The 15,421-nt window shown below is 40.2% G+C and overlaps 3 protein-coding genes across 4 annotated transcripts in view; 2 read left to right on the forward strand and 1 right to left on the reverse strand.

The window, feature by feature from the left end:
• LOC109463660 (U2 small nuclear ribonucleoprotein auxiliary factor 35 kDa subunit-related protein 2-like) overlaps positions 1 to 5,329 on the reverse strand; it is a 10,965-nt gene extending 5,636 nt beyond the window's left edge. Inside the window, exons 1-15 of the mRNA XM_019760513.1 lie at positions 5,221 to 5,329; positions 4,798 to 4,886; positions 4,592 to 4,687; positions 4,410 to 4,431; positions 4,217 to 4,325; positions 3,804 to 3,914; positions 3,354 to 3,391; positions 3,008 to 3,085; positions 2,621 to 2,702; positions 2,206 to 2,339; positions 1,951 to 2,003; positions 1,374 to 1,534; positions 926 to 981; positions 547 to 656; positions 71 to 272 (exon numbers count right to left, since the gene is read on the reverse strand). Of these exons, the coding sequence (XP_019616072.1) occupies positions 71 to 272; positions 547 to 656; positions 926 to 981; positions 1,374 to 1,534; positions 1,951 to 2,003; positions 2,206 to 2,339; positions 2,621 to 2,702; positions 3,008 to 3,085; positions 3,354 to 3,391; positions 3,804 to 3,914; positions 4,217 to 4,325; positions 4,410 to 4,431; positions 4,592 to 4,687; positions 4,798 to 4,886; positions 5,221 to 5,273 (1,394 nt within the window). The 5' untranslated portion in view covers positions 5,274 to 5,329. The remainder of the gene's footprint in view (positions 1 to 70; positions 273 to 546; positions 657 to 925; positions 982 to 1,373; positions 1,535 to 1,950; positions 2,004 to 2,205; positions 2,340 to 2,620; positions 2,703 to 3,007; positions 3,086 to 3,353; positions 3,392 to 3,803; positions 3,915 to 4,216; positions 4,326 to 4,409; positions 4,432 to 4,591; positions 4,688 to 4,797; positions 4,887 to 5,220) is intronic.
• A 41-nt stretch (positions 5,330 to 5,370) lies between these two features.
• Positions 5,371 to 10,525, forward strand: LOC109463956 (motile sperm domain-containing protein 1-like). The gene is made up of 6 exons (XM_019760871.1): positions 5,371 to 5,489; positions 7,234 to 7,497; positions 7,811 to 7,886; positions 8,333 to 8,562; positions 8,911 to 9,072; positions 9,308 to 10,525. Exons 2-6 carry the CDS (start codon positions 7,269 to 7,271, stop codon positions 9,337 to 9,339), a joined length of 729 nt encoding a protein of 242 aa, XP_019616430.1. The 5' UTR covers positions 5,371 to 5,489; positions 7,234 to 7,268; the 3' UTR covers positions 9,340 to 10,525.
• Positions 10,526 to 11,235: 710 nt separating this feature from the next.
• The window catches only part of LOC109463987, a 7,038-nt gene continuing 2,852 nt past the window's right edge, over positions 11,236 to 15,421 (forward strand). Inside the window, exons 1-4 of one of the 2 annotated variants that reach the window (XM_019760906.1) lie at positions 11,236 to 11,468; positions 13,604 to 14,011; positions 14,494 to 14,623; positions 15,097 to 15,202. In XM_019760906.1, the coding sequence (XP_019616465.1) occupies positions 13,813 to 14,011; positions 14,494 to 14,623; positions 15,097 to 15,202 (435 nt within the window). In that variant the 5' untranslated portion in view covers positions 11,236 to 11,468; positions 13,604 to 13,812. Of the gene's footprint in view, positions 11,469 to 13,497; positions 14,012 to 14,493; positions 14,624 to 15,096; positions 15,203 to 15,421 lie in introns of those variants that run through there. The other variant, XM_019760904.1, reaches the window with a different exon arrangement.

Consider the following 15,421-nt stretch of genomic DNA (forward strand, 5'->3'; position numbering starts at 1 on the left):
TTTGCCATAGGTTGCCCACTGTGCAACCTGGTTTAAAAAAGTATTTTGTACACTGTTATACCGGCTATACAGATACTGTACAGACCTGGAGCTGACTGAGCCGCGGCGCTCGCTGAACTCCCTCCAGCTGCGCCGGCTGTCGTGCTGGTCTCTCCGCAGGCCCTCCAGGTGAAGGTCCTCATCTGCGTCTCGGAACTCCCGCCCGGGGTTGGGGAACACGTGCAGGAAGTTGCAGTTCTTACCCTTCGGACACTTCTTCCGAGAAAACAGGCCTACAGATATATATACAGTTCATAAAGTTAGAAATAAAAACAACTCATTTTATACAAGTTACAGCAATATGAATAAACTGATAAACAGTAGTACAATGAAATGGTAATGATTTTTGGTTTAAATGCCATATCACAGTACCAAATTTTCACAAAAGAAAGAGCACAATAATATGAAATTATTCAGCACAGAATTGCTGTTCAAATACAGTCTTACTCTAAATTAGATTAAGTGCTGCATGAGTAAACTGAAAAAACAGTCAGTGCGAAAACTCACCACAAATAGCAGACTTCCAGCTTGTTACAGGTGTCATCTCACAGGTGAGCTGTCTACCTGCATAAAAGCGACCGTGGAACTTCTTGATAGCCTCCAAGCAGTCCTCCTCCCTAACACAGGAGAAAATACACACTGAACAATGTGATGCTACAATAAGTCACCATTGTCAGTACCGCAAGTTTCCTCTGCTTCCCCTTGATACTAGCAAGGTCAGAGATCTGTTTCACTGAGTGTTGATTGTATCTTATTATAAGTGCAATTAAGGATCTTGGGCAATTAATATTACAAGGAAGAGGAAGGAAAAATTCAGGATATTTTTGAACTTGAAAAAGGAACAGCCTTGCACAGGTTTTTCTGAGCCAGCATACTGGAAGCTCACCTGTCGTACTGAACATAGACATTCCCTCGCAGGTGTGGTTCATGGTTACAGCAGACCTGTCAAACAGAATGACATAAATTCTGTAAAACACTCCATACGTCTGTACCTGTATAGCTGGTATAACCGGCCTTCGGCGTATCACACCAGCTATCAACTCGTACATACCATGGGAGAGAAAGTACAACTTCTCTCTTTTTGTACAATGGAAACAGCAAGATGCACTTTACACCATCCATTCCTACTATGTATGCTTCAATGTATAAACATCCACAATAACCTTCCTGCAAGGGTTGACCCTTAACAATGGTCTACAACTAGTTGGGCAACCCTGGCTGTTGTAAGCTGAACTAATAAACAAATAAATAAATAAAAACAATTTGGTATAACATTTTCCAGTGGAAACAGAATGTGGTTTGAAGGCTGACAAAAAAGTAAATGTCGCCCTGACCTTGAACTGTATGACCCTCCCCAGTGTCCTGAACTCTGGCAGCGCGTCGTTGTAGAACTCTATAAAGTCCTTGTACAGTTCATCCTCCCCATACTCCAGATACATGGTCTCATCAAAGTCATCCCTCTGGGTCTGGTCCAGGGCAAAGGTACCAAACATCCCTAGTAAAGTGTTAAAGATTAGTAACTGACTATGTGTACTGTAATTATACACTTAGCCTTCACAGTAGCAAAATTTCAGAAAATTGACGTGTTCAGGGAACATAGTTTTCACAGAACTTTTAAGTTAAAATCTTCACAATGGGGAAAAGTTCGATCAGGAAGGGAAGGCAAAAGACAAATGATTCCATGACAGTTATGTAGTAATGATAAATTTACAGTACAAATGTGACGGTGAAATAGTATAGTGAAGATAAAAGTCTTGTGAAAAAAATGGATTTACAGAAATTGAGAGTTAAGAGTTCATCCTGTTTTGAATTTGGTAAAACTTCACTTCCTTTATCAAAATACTAGTAAGCTGAAATCCTGTGGCTAGGAAGAGTTATTTATAAGATGTGGCATTTTAAACTTATACCTACCAGGGATAAGGAGAGTTGTGGATGTGTCAGGTCTGGTGTGCTTTCTGGAGCACCTAAAAATTGGCAAGAAAAGGTCATATTCAGTCATCTTGACTGAATTTCATGTGTTGAGCATTACACATTTCATGTACATGTATACATAATTATTGTGTACTTTTTAAATTCATATTTAATATTCTTATCTACACTCATGATATTCATGGAGCAGTAGCAAGGTACTAGTACTATGTACTAAACTGTGCTAGAATCCCATACCTGTCTCCAAATCTACAGGCACCAGTTTTCTTGAAGAAGGGACAGTCCTCTGCTGCCCTGCCTGTTGGGGCAGGCACCTCCCCACCTGCGCTGTAGTCAGCTGGAGCTATCGGGTTGTGCCATTCATCCTTCTTCTGAGGGAAAAATTCATTTCACAAACAATAATTAGGAAGAAACAATAACAAATGTAACACGGAAACCGCTAGTAGCAAACTGGGGCAAACAGACATTTCACATATGACCAAATTTTATGTTTCTGTAAGAGTTGTAAAGATTAAACATGGCTGCAATTACTTAAGAACTGTAACATAGCCTCTGTATGTATCAAACAAAAAACAATATTTTCAGTTTTGTTTGACAGATCAAAAACTGGACATATAGTTTTGCTTGAGTGAATGTTTGCAGATTAAGTTACCTTATTTCCTGATGTACCTGTAGACGCTAACATCCTGTTCAACTTGTCCTGGTAGGATACAGATGCATCATGGGTGAGCACACATTATGCTGGGAATGAGGTTAAGTCCAATGCAATGAGCACAAACCAGCACTTTTAATATACTCCAAGTTTTCACACTAAACATGCTCCTTTTTTCACCATCAAAGGGCTGCAAAAAAGTTAGAAGTTCACACAAACACAACTGCTTTTGGATAAATCAAGTATCTTAACAAATATCTTATTTTAACTGTAAAAATGGCAGCAACACAGCTTCTTCTTCAGATCCTAAAGAGCATGACTGTACACTTCTCATTAACGTACAATGTATACATAGTGATGGCATAAAATGGTGTACATAAAAGATACAGCCCACTGCAAGGGTTGCCCAAGTTCTGAATGCACAATTGTTGGTTGAATCCTGCATCCAATCCAAGCTTTACTGATCTGGTGGATATTTGTCAAGGTATACGCAGTTCAAGTATGGGTAGTACATGTATTTCCGGTTCCATTCTAGATCTAGGTAAACATTGACTTGAAGGCTTTGGTGAAACTTGGCCAATTATCCTTCTAGTTCTATGGTTCAATCAGTCTTGACTCCAAAAAGAAAATGAGTCCTTTTGTGGGTTTCCTGCTGCATACACTCTACGGTAAGGCAATACTGAGGACCCTTGCATAATACAATGTGTATTAGAAGATACACAAGAAAAGATACAAGGTGGATGTTGCTCTCCAGAACCTCCCAAATATTATGTATGACTGCAGTTAAGGAATGATGTTTAAAAGACTCAAATACATTTAATTAACTACAAAGGTACATTAACAATATACAACCTGTACAATGAGACTTATGAGTCTTAAATACTAGTATGCAATCTACATGTAAGTAATATCTCAATATGTTGTGTGATACTGTGAGCTATAGATGGTACACGTAATGTGGAAAGTCTTTAAGCCAATCAACACATTTGCACTGCAATCATAAATTAAGATTAAAAGCTGCAACTACCAGTATACAGCTTCAGTGTTATCAATTAGAGATGACTGTGTTGCAAGCATGTCAGTTGGCTTATAGCTATAGACTATAAATCCTATATACATGTATCTATATATGGTCCTGTCCTGGTTATCAAGGTCCAGGAAATGTGTAGGAAAACATGGATATCAATCTGGAACACAGGGCCGTCACCTCTTGTTCCTTCTTCTCTCGTTCCTTCCTTTCTTTTGCCTCCTTCTCCTTTCTCTGTTGTTCCTCCCATTCTTCTCTGATCAACCTCTGTAATCCAAGTAAAAAGAAATATCTGAAATATAACTATGATGCCATCATGATGATTTTTATGTCCTATTTACATGAGCAATACTAATGCACCATGTACAAGTACATGTAACAGTTAAGCTCAGTAGAAACATTGGGCCAATGTTTCTACATTTGCATACATTTGCATCTTTACAGAGCTTAATAAAAGACTAAGGAATTCTACCAATCTTCAGTTTGTTTAAATATTTCCTGTGTAGAGCAAGATAGGAAAGACTGACTGAACTGCCAAAGAATAAGAAGAGTAAGATGGGCAGATGTACCTCCTGCTCTTCCTGTTCCCTCCTCCTGGTCTCCTCTCTCTCCCTTCTGACTCTAAACTCGTGCTGTGCCCGAGCCTCCCTCTCCAGCCATAACTGGTGCTGTCTCTCCCTGGGAATCAAACATTACTGTAGTGTAACAAACACCCTCCCTCTCCAACCATAACTGGTGCTGTCCCTGTTAATCAATCATTACTGAATCAGCTTCTGAGCAACCACTGATCATCAGATTTGAGTTGCACTCGACATATGTCATAATCTAGTGTAACAAATACTAGTAGTCAAGGCCTAACTACTGTTCCATACAGTACGGTTCACTGTGAACTGACTACTGAGTCGAACAGAACATTATCAACAGGTGTTACTAAATTTGGAGACCAGTCATGATGATGTACCTCTCTGCTGCTTCTTCTTGTCTGTTCTTCTCTTCTTCACTCTCTTCTCCCTTCTCTGGTGCTTCACTTGTTCCCTGTTCTGAATGTATAAACATATATTGTGTAATTTGTTTTAGTTGAAGAAGCAAAATCTGTAGCTTGCAATATTTCAAACTCATATACACATACTATAGACAAAAGAATCCTCACCTTGCAACTCTTCTTCCCTTGCTCTTGCTTCTTCCTGGCGTTTCTTTCGTCTCTTCTCCTTCCTCCACAAGGCTTTCCTCTGTTTGTGGCTGTTATAAACATGAGTAGACATCTTTACAGGGGACTTGGTATAGTCCTTATTTTTACGTCTATCATTATGATCATTGTGCTAAACTTGGCCTTTTTGTGTTCTTCTTTCATGGTGCTTTGTTTCTGTCTCTTCTACATCTCTCTAGATGCTTTTGTTTACAGAATATTGTGCCATAAATATTGAAGTAAAAACATGTCCCTCCCTTGCCCCCCTCCCCACTATAGTGTATACTTTATTGCGAGCAGATCTATGCCAAACACGTAACTAACGTGTTTTTCAGGAACTAGAATCTAATACAGAGCTACGGGATCAGCTATCTGCTCCAAAGTTACCTGAGTTTTTGTTGTTTTTGTCCGTTTTCTCCACCAGGTGAATCCTGCGCCATGCTTACCTGCACCCTGAGGCTCGCACCCTGGTGCGTACTTCGTCATCACGTCCTGCGTACACCAAGTTCGATGACGTTTCACACAAATTACGCAATAGAATCCCCGGCCGAAAACAAAGTGGTCAAAACATCGCGAACGTCGATGTCCAGTTTGACCGTTTGTACGATTTTTTGAAGGCAAAACCTGGAGCCTGAAGTAACCGTAAATGTATAGAGGTGAGTAAAATGCTCAAAGCCTAATGAAAACAATATATGGTAACGCTAGCTATATTCGAGTTTTGTTTCTTGAAAACAAAGGGTGTTTTCACACTGTGTTTTTGTTGTGTCAGAGCAGAAAATATTTTAGTCTTAGTCATACCTAACTATAACTCAACGATACGTGTACATAAATGATGCATTTCTGTATTGCAATTAGTCAGTTCATGAAAATTACAAGTAGGTTTTCGATACATACGTCTAAATGTCATGTGAATTTTCTGAAACCATTTTGCTGCCCCCCCTCCCCAATAACTACACACACCCAATATATTTTCTTTGTTTCAGTGTTCCCTTTTCCAAATTATGACAAACAGATTTATGTCTAACTTACTAAGACATTTTTCAGTATTGGATATTTATATATATATATACATACATATATCAGTTATATCATTTTCCATGAAGCCAAGATTTTTATGGTTTCCTAAAATATTGTATCACTATTACAATCATGGCAATTGTTAAGTTTTTATGAAATAATTTGTAAGGAGAGAAGTTAAACCACTGCATGGATACTACTATTACTAGTAGTACCTTGTCCCCTTTGAACTGATTTTTGACAGGTTGATAGATTATGGCCACATGGTTCACATGGAAAGACAATATTTGTATGGACTTACTCTAGATAGTATTAACTTTAAGCCTATGGATGGATGGATGGGTTCACCTGATCGAGTGAGACTGTCTAATATCTAGAACGGATTCTAATTTATCAATATTTGCTTGATACAGGTCTTTTCATATGATTTCACATATGATTCCATTGTGATTTAATTTTTAAGTAGAAAACATGCATCATCATTTGTAGGTCAAGAAGTCTAAGCTTACGTGCACACATGCCTAAATTGGTGCTACGGGCACTCAAAATGTCAACAGCCAGTCCATGACCTTATTCAGAGCAAAACAGCTTCAAGTCATCAAAGCATTCCTTTCAAGCTGCCATATGGGAATATTTCTGCAAGCAACTCATATATCAATATGGTTGATGTATGGGTTTAGGGTCATATCAGGCTACTGCTATATTTTACCATTGTTTGAGCCTTGTTTAGATGACCTATGTCCTATGTAGTGTCCCCCAAACTGGGATATAGGCACACAAGAAGGACACTCAATATACTGGACAGAAGAGAGAAACTGGTAGGGTTAATGTGTTGTTATGATAAGTATAATAAGAAAGGATAAATCAGAAAGTAGAATATAAGTCATAATGGCAAGCACCTTACAGCTTTGTAATAAGTCCAGCTTAAGATACAATATTAGTCATATTTATATGTTTACATTTGCCAGACATTGCACAAATAGATGTTACAGAAGCAAGGACAACCAAGCAAATCAGTATTTTAAAAAATGATATGACTAGTGAGTAGTGGTAGTTTTAGCATGAAAGCTAGGTAGTTGATGAATTAGTAAGATTAATTGTTGACTACAATAATATAATATCATTAATGATGGGACTCAGGAATTCTATCTTTCTTTATTCAGATTGCAATGGCAATACACTAGGCAGCAATTCAGCTGATGCTGTGACACATTACAAACATTACACAGAACAATTATTTGCAAAAATTACATGAAGAACACACAACGGCTCTACAATTAAAACAGGAATTCTGTTGCATTTCTGTTTTGTTGGGACATAAGGTAAAAGATTTGAATTAGATATGTATTTGTGTATGACTCGGGTCCATCTTTTATTTTGCAGACATGCTATGCTGTACAGGTACAGAGTGGTAACCGATGCAGCCATTACGCCCGGAGCGGGCGCCAGGGCCCGGGGCGGTACAGCGCAGACCGTCGCCCGGCGGCTCCCCGATACACTTCCCGCGGGAACCGCCGCAGATCGGCGAGGGACGTCTTCCAGTGTTCGTGTTCCCCACGGCCTTGACCTTCTACGCTGACGACCAGAGAACACACAAGCAGGTCCTGACCCTGTATAACCCCTACGAATTCCCTCTCAGGTTCAAACGTGAGTACAGCACATTTATCAAAAATGTTTACTAACTCAACAGTGTCAGTGATGTCGTAGTTTGTGTACTGCAGAAAATACCACAAAAAAGCTCTAACTTATATTTGAAAGTTGTGATCTTTAGTTTAGGTTGATTTGCACCATACACAAAGTCTATGTGCCTTCAGCTTTCTATATACAAATAAGAAGAAAATGATACCAGTACCTCCTTTTTCTGAGGCCAAAGGTATCCTTAAAAATGAAAGACGTATCATGATTCTATTCATAATATTTTGCTTGTCATATTTACTTCCTGCTGTTGTGTGTTCTCCAGTTCTCTGTACAGCCCCTAAGAAGTATGTAGTAGTGGACTCTGAGGGGACCATCAGACCTCACTGCTGTGTGGACATGTGAGTTCTTAGTATATATGCTTCCTAATTACTCATTTAGTAAGTAACATCATAGCACTTAAGTAAGATTTTTGCCTTGTCCTCCGAGGGTCTAGCCTCATGAGTGCCATCCTCTGTAGTCCATGGTAGCTGGTGACCATAGGGAGCTGCCTGTACATGTAGCCACAGAGGATGGCATCCAGGCTGCTGAAGCTCCACGGAACTCAAGAACTCAGTACAGTGCCGACTCACAAATGCCGCAAAAGGCCAGCATGTCCCGGTTTGTCGTAAAAAGTAGTCATGTAGCAAATTCACAATACCAGCTTTGCATATCTTAGGCTTTGCAGCATGTTTTTTGGAGGGGGGGTGGGCCATATGCACTAGTTTTGGGGCCGTCAGAGGATGTCATCCATAAAATTAATTCAGTGTGGCCCTATAAGAATCTGTTTTGATTTCTTCACCATCAGTGTAGTGAGACATGCGGACATCGCGCCCAGTCAGCAGGGCATCCGGGACAAGTTTCGCCTCAACGTCTACGAGCATGGGCAGAAGCGTCTGATTGGTCAGAAGGACATCATGGCCCTCCTGCTGGCCTCGGCGGGGAGGGAGGAAGACGAGAGCGGGACGGGCGAGGAGCGGATGGTGTCCGCTCTCCGCCGCCAGGAGACTGACAGTTCTGGGGGCAGAAGCCAACATGGTGAGATTGTCTCAAAGATATATATTTAGTGATCAATAAAAGGATTTAAGTGTAGTTTTAGAGGTAAAAACAACATCCACTTTTCTAAAGGTCTACTAGCTTATTTGAAATTTTGAAACAGGTTTGAAACAGTTTCCACCACAAAAAAAATTACCCAAATTTTTGACTATACAACTCCAGTCCTTGTCAAGGAATTAGCTTCTGTGATACTGTGTTATGCAGATAGATGCTAGAAGTCACAGGTCAATCTTGTTTCAGGACGACTTCTACCAAGTGATACAGATAAAGCTATCATTTATAATTGGTTGTCTCATAATCAAATGATGATATTTATCTGTTTCCTTGCAGTGAGAAGCCGTCCGTCCCACCCCGGTTTTGTGATCATCGCCATCGCGACTTGTTGTATACTTGTCCTGACCCTGCCAACCCACCTCCTCGACAAGGGCTCCAGCCTGCCTGACTACCTGCACCTCACCCTCAACCAGAAACTTGTCGCAGCTTACATACTAGGTGGGTTGTTTTACAGCAGTTTTTCAAATACATGTACTGCAACAATTTTTCTAGCTGCATACATCCTAGGAAAATATTGGGCTGTCTAAGGCTAACCTTGCCAGTGGTTGGTTATGTCATGGCCTGGTTGAATATCCTAAAACAGTGTAGAACGCCCAAAAAGTGTGACTGCAACCCTTACTAACAGTTCAAATGTAATGTCAAGGTGCTAACTGTGCTTCTTGTTGTTTTCCAGGACTGGTTACCATGGTGATACTGAGATCATGACCCCAGCTTCTCCAGAACCTTCCATGTCATCAACACATAAGTAACATAAGGGTAGTTTTAACAACATTCAGAATTTTTCTCCAATGCAAATGATGTCCATTCACCGGATTTTCTACCGATGCTCACTGACTTCTGACCTTTGACCTTTGTTAGTAGTGGGTGGGTCAGTTTTACCAAGGAGGTTAAATACAAGATTGCTTGATTTTAAACCTCCTTGGTTTTACTGAAGAAAGTCAACATCGAAAGTTGACAATTTGGGTGTTCATTTTTGGTGTTGGAAAGAAACTTCAATCATGTTGCCAACACTGATGTAAAAGTGCATGTAGTTGTGTTTTCTCCCTGGTGGCCTGAATGTGCTAGACCTCTTTCCAAAAGCGGCGGCCATTTTAAATCAGTCTAAGGTCTAGATAATAAGCAGTCAAATTGGGGACAACAAACATACATGTTTATCTAGTACACATGTACTACTGTCATCTTTACTGGTGCTGACTCTACTGACAAAACTGTACTTGTATCTGATGTATTTATGAATCGTGAGTCTATAACTTATCCTCTATGCCTCTCCGTTAACCTTCAGCCTGCTAAGGTAGCTGTTTGGCACCAAATTTGTATTGGTTATGAAGTTAGGCAGCAGTGACAAGGTTAAACTATTGTGGCCTCTATGTAAACTGCTGATATGAACTATGCCATAGGGGAAAGCCACCAGAACTGTAGATAGCATTTATCCAGTGTGTTCTTCATACATTCTAGTGTGTGTTAAACTTAAAGGTTTGGTGAATAGTAAGCAATACATTATGTTAAATTTGTAATACTACTGAATTTTATTGCCTTGCAATTTTTATATCATTTTCTAACTAAAAATTCCTATGCCTTACTGTTGAAATAGGGGTAGGATAATGATTTGAGGGTGCACTAGTTTGCATGCATGCTGTGTAAGGTGCCTGCTTTCTGTGTTGAAAACAATCATAGAATTGAAGTTGTATTTACTTGTATTTAGTACTCTGTACTGGTTACTTAAAACATACATACATACAAGATGTATTTAATCCTCTTGAGTTACAAAGTTGCCAAGAAGCATATTAAAACTTTGTCACAAGTTCAATGAAGACAACCCACATACTCTTTGGTATGTACAGTAAGAAACAATGTTGTTTGCTTTACCACTTGTAATAAAAAACATGAATTTGAAAGGCCATGACATTTTTTGCTAGTAATTGTCATATTCTGTGTAGCAAACAAAAGTAGTATGTATTACCATGTACACGTATTTTAATATATGGCTGAAAAGGGAGAATATTTGTTATACTTCCAATTTTTTAAAAGCACTTTGTTGAGCTTTGGAAGAGTGGATGACGAAATTTACTCTTCGCATTTTTGAGTAGACACAGTTTTGCTTGTTATGTTTGTTGTGTTCTGTTTATTCCATTGTTACTAAAATGCCTGTGGTCTCTTTTCGAAATCTAGACATCCTTTTATTGCAATTTCTTTTCAAAGGCATCAAATTTGGGGTGTCTACAGGGCATCACCCCTAAAGTTTACTTGGTATGGCCTTTGCAAAATGAACTTTCCTCCAATCACTATCTTCCTCTGAGTCATGTGACTTCTACCTAATTATGGCATTCAGCTGATTGGCCCACTGAAGCTGATTGCGTCATAATATCTGTGAAAAGAATTCGAAGTGACAACTGTAGTTCGGTGTAAGAGGATGCTTCGTACGTGTATTTACACAAAACATTCGGCTTTCTATTCAGTACGACGGCCATAGGGAGATTTGTAAAGGTCCAAAGTTTACTAAACAATCTCAAAGCTAATACGTCTATACACCCCCGAAATGCTAATACCACACTCATCTTCCTAAGACAATAACTAGCGTAAGATTTGATACGCATAGGGTGTTGCATATCCAGGCCAATGCCGTGAAACATTTTACTCCTACACTGTACAACATTCCATCGTGCTGAAGGACCCTTTTAGAAGAAAAATAAGCGACCTTTCGCGTGTTGGATTCGTTCCCTTTTTGGTGCAGTCTGCGTGACTCCTGTCTTTGTGTTTTGTCGGTGTTGTGTGGTGTCAGCTGGACCATGGCATGACAGGCACGAGCTTAGGTGGAACACAGGATACTTTTCCAGGTAAGTCAGTTAGAAGGAAACCATCTAGTTTCCTCAGGTATTCTAGATTTAGACGCCACGTTTCTGATTTTTCGTTCGCTTCCTCCTCGTGTTTAAGATTTATTTGAGTCACTAGACGCTCCCCTGGCTTGTGTGTACACAGGTTTGCTGGGTACTTAGCCCATTTTGCATGAAGGTGTGGACTAAAAGAAAGGGATCAGGTGTCACTCCTCGTGAGGGCAGCCATATTTCTTGACTTTATTGGGACCCACGTTTCCAGCACTTGCCGTCTATGTCACGTCTGCATCTCTATAAAGTTCCTTTACGTGACGATTTGTTGGTTATGCTGTCCGCTGAAATTCGTCAACAGGGTAGGTACAATAACATCGGAGTCTCTTGTAGCCTAGAACAGGTTGCCTAAGCCGTGTGTGACGATGTGAAACGACATTTCCGACATCTTGTCGACGAAACCCGACTATTTGGTGGTGTACAATATACCTGTAGTACGTCCAGCTAAAAAGAACGAACTTAAGATTGAGGACGGTATAACGCGTGGTAAGGACGGACACCGTTATTAGTACGTATACAATGTCTCTATCTATTCGTACTTTGGTTGTTTTCGTCCCTTAGTCTCCGCTACTTGTATGCCTCTGTGCAAGGAGGTTTAAAATCTTGTCTCCAACCTCCTTGCTCTGTGTTGTTTGTTTACACGTATATGTTGTGTGAAAGACATTTCTATAAGTAACGCTATGCCAAGAGGCGATCAAAAATAATAAGATGTGGCCATGTGAAGTTTCTGTGCACTCCATGACGTTGCGCCATGTGATCTTTTCTAGTTATCTACCTGCCATTAATTGTATCGTGGCGCAGGTAAAAGAAAACGTCGCGAAAAAAAGTAGTTGTTCGTAGCTATAGTCTAGTGTGTTTCCCAGACATAGAATCAGACTTTGAATTACCAAATTCGTCATCAAATTCTGTTATTTACATGGTCTGTGTTACGCGTCAGTTTGAGGATATGCCTGACCTGTTTAGATTGTTTGCAAAGTCAGTAGAAGATCAGCCAGCCATATAGGTCGACATGGGCCGTTGGTACGCACCAGCTAGTAAGGGCCGGTAGTCAATTGATCACAAAAAATGCTCATACATGTAATTTGTTCATGATACCTGATTGGTTGAGTACACTTTGTGTATCATTGATTTACTTTTCATCAAGCTTAAAATCATAGATATTCAGACCGTTTCCCATCAAACCATACTGATTCGATCTTTCAAATGAAAGGAGGGCCTTTAACGATGGTTACTTATTTGTTCACGATGGATACAATAACCCCGAGTTATATATGCTTGTAAGTGCGAGTGTTCACATCACTGATCACTAATACACGTATTGTGGCGGCGTCAGCGAACAAAACAAACATTGCTCCCTAGCGGATTCCGTACGAACTGCTGCAGATGAAGACGTACAAGTTTTAGCCTATGTATGCTATGGAAATCTCAATGGACAAAACAGGTTGGCATACAAAAAATCAGTTGATCTTATTTTTGACACAAGAAATGTTATGCGAAATCTAAAGATTCAACCAATAGTTAAGGGATGCTTAAGTTCGAAAATGAAGGTTTAACTGCTATCTTAAGAAAATATACTTGAAGCTGAGAGTGCATTGTCCTTCAAAAGTCCTTTGCCCATGTTCTACGCCCTTGTCCTGGCCAAGAAGCTTTTAGAAATTAAAGATCCGTCGTCTGGCATGTGTGACCTGAGAACGAGATCAAGAGTTACTGGGACCGAGAGTCTCAGGCTAAAGTTGCAAAACTGGAAAGACTGGATTTAGTGAAGCATATCACGTGCAGACCGTCCGATCCTTCTGTAGGGAAAACTACTAACATTCAACATTTAAAAGAGTAAAAATGAGTATAAAAACTAACAAATCTATTTTAAATGCTGATGAAAATTGCTGCTCCGTCTTCTCTTTGGTGTACATGTAATTCAAATGTGCCGTTTGCGTGGTAAAAGTTGTGTACAGAAAAATTGGCATGTTCTTCCCTGGCCCTGGGGCTATCTTGTCGTCACGTTTTGCCCCCTGATCTCGAGCACAAAAGGTTAGCTTGTAGGTGTATCTTATTATTTAGATATTCACAGTGTTTTGTTTTTGTGTTAGAGTTGGAGCTTCCTCTGGGAGAGTAAGACGAAGGGCACTTGAGCAACTGTCCGAGCAGTTTGTCGTCACAACAACTCACCTGAAGGAATCTTAACAGCATACCTGGATGCTAGTTAGTCAACAGAAGCCATCTTGAAAAACGACTCTACAAAACAAACTGATTACTAGTATCCCCATGTCCTACCTGGTCTAACCGAGAAGAGGACGCCATGATTCGAGTGAGACTTTTTGTAGGAGTTCTACTTCTAGCTTGCCTGTTGGGCGGCTCGCTAGGACAGACTTTACCGACGGTGTGGGACGTACAGAACCGGGAACAGTACCCCAGCCCTCGGGACGACTTCGCTGCCTGCGGCCGCAGTAATTACTCCTGGGTCTGTGATCCCAACAGAATGTTCTCAAGAGAACAGGGTAGGTGTTATCACTCTGGAGAATGAGACAGGAATTGCATTGAATATATGTGGGGTTACAATATGGTCAGGTTATACTATACCAATGCTTAACGCGACTCAGTAGCCACAAAGACCTTGTTGGGAACTTGCCAATTTTAGAATTTACCCCCCCCCAAGCTCACTCACACACTTGAGGATGCATTTACAAAGCATGTAGACTAGTAGACAAAATCATACAAAATCTAGAGATGAAAAAATGAATGTTACATGCATGGCAGAGGAGCTTTACGATAAGTTCATTCACGAGCATGTCTTGTATACCAGCGTCAGAGGCATACTTTCAAACACCTGTGAACATGTAGAAGATGTGTGCTGGTATAATTATAGCTTATTGTAGATATAGTCAAGTGCATGAGGAGTGAGTGAGTGAGTGAGTGAGTGAGTGAGTGAGTGAGTGAGTGAGTGAGTGTACTATATATAACGTGTTTTTGTTCTCTCTAGTCGAGGAGTTGAACACTATCCTGGACGGGATCCACAAGTCCTCGTGCCCGTGTGGAATCCGCTGTCCCACGTCATCCACAAACGACAACGGGTTTATCGTCATTCTCGCTGTAGTTGAGAACTACAGCTAGTGAGTATATATTGCAATTTTCCTATTGTGAGGGGTTTCAAAACACAGTACATAACCTTCGTCGTGCTTATTGCAAGTTATCGTTACGGTTTCTTTCAAAAGGCGTAAACTACACAGACAGATTAGTGCATTAGTTCATAACTTCTAGTACATTACGGTATGGATCTCTACAGGGTAGATTCGTATTCGAGGCAATAGTTATGCAAAAAATTCTTCTTCTATACGTTGATGAAGGTTAGACATCTAGGTAAACAATACTCATAGGAAATTTAAACTCTACTACTGGATAAATTACGGAGATAATTTCCGGACGTTTCGAGTGACATCCACCACTCTTCTTAAGTGTCACAATGAACTAACAAATATAATATTGCGAACTTCCCCTGTATTCTTGTTGTTCCTCTTATGAATGCTGACAAAGTTAACGTATTTAAAGTTAAAGAAATGTTCTGTTTTCTTCTTCCGTGTACCAGCCGTGGAGGAGAAGAGGAGTTTGCGCGGTGGTACCGCGAACACAAACAGACGGACGCCCGCTGTGGGGAGGACGCAGTTATCTTCTACGACTTCAGCATTAACAGGGTAGGTTTAACCGTCCTGGGCACAGGGATACGATAGATTCAATGATATATAGTCGACTCTTAGTGATAGCATAGCCTTATATGTTCGTCTATTTGTAAACAATACATGAAGAGTAACATAGATTGTGTTGTATTGTTTCTACGGCTGTCAAAGTTCTGTGAAACTACGTGTAGGGCATTTAGCCCACATCGGTGGCAAGGATGTGCAAATAATTGTTAT

This window comes from Branchiostoma belcheri, unplaced genomic scaffold (genome assembly GCF_001625305.1).
Source record: "Branchiostoma belcheri isolate BF01 breed outbred unplaced genomic scaffold, Haploidv18h27 scaffold13, whole genome shotgun sequence".
Taxonomy (NCBI): Eukaryota; Metazoa; Chordata; class Leptocardii; order Amphioxiformes; family Branchiostomatidae; genus Branchiostoma; species Branchiostoma belcheri.

Excerpts from the sequence above, each read along its gene's own strand:
- LOC109463956 (XM_019760871.1), top strand. The coding sequence starts at position 7,269 with ATGCAGCCATTACGCCCGGAGCGGGCGCCAGGGCCCGGGGCGGTACAG. Across the intron at positions 8,563-8,910 it reads TGGGGGCAGAAGCCAACATG|TGAGAAGCCGTCCGTCCCAC; the intron begins GTGAGATTGTCT and ends GTTTCCTTGCAG. Across the intron at positions 9,073-9,307 it reads TGTCGCAGCTTACATACTAG|GACTGGTTACCATGGTGATA; the intron begins GTGGGTTGTTTT and ends GTTGTTTTCCAG.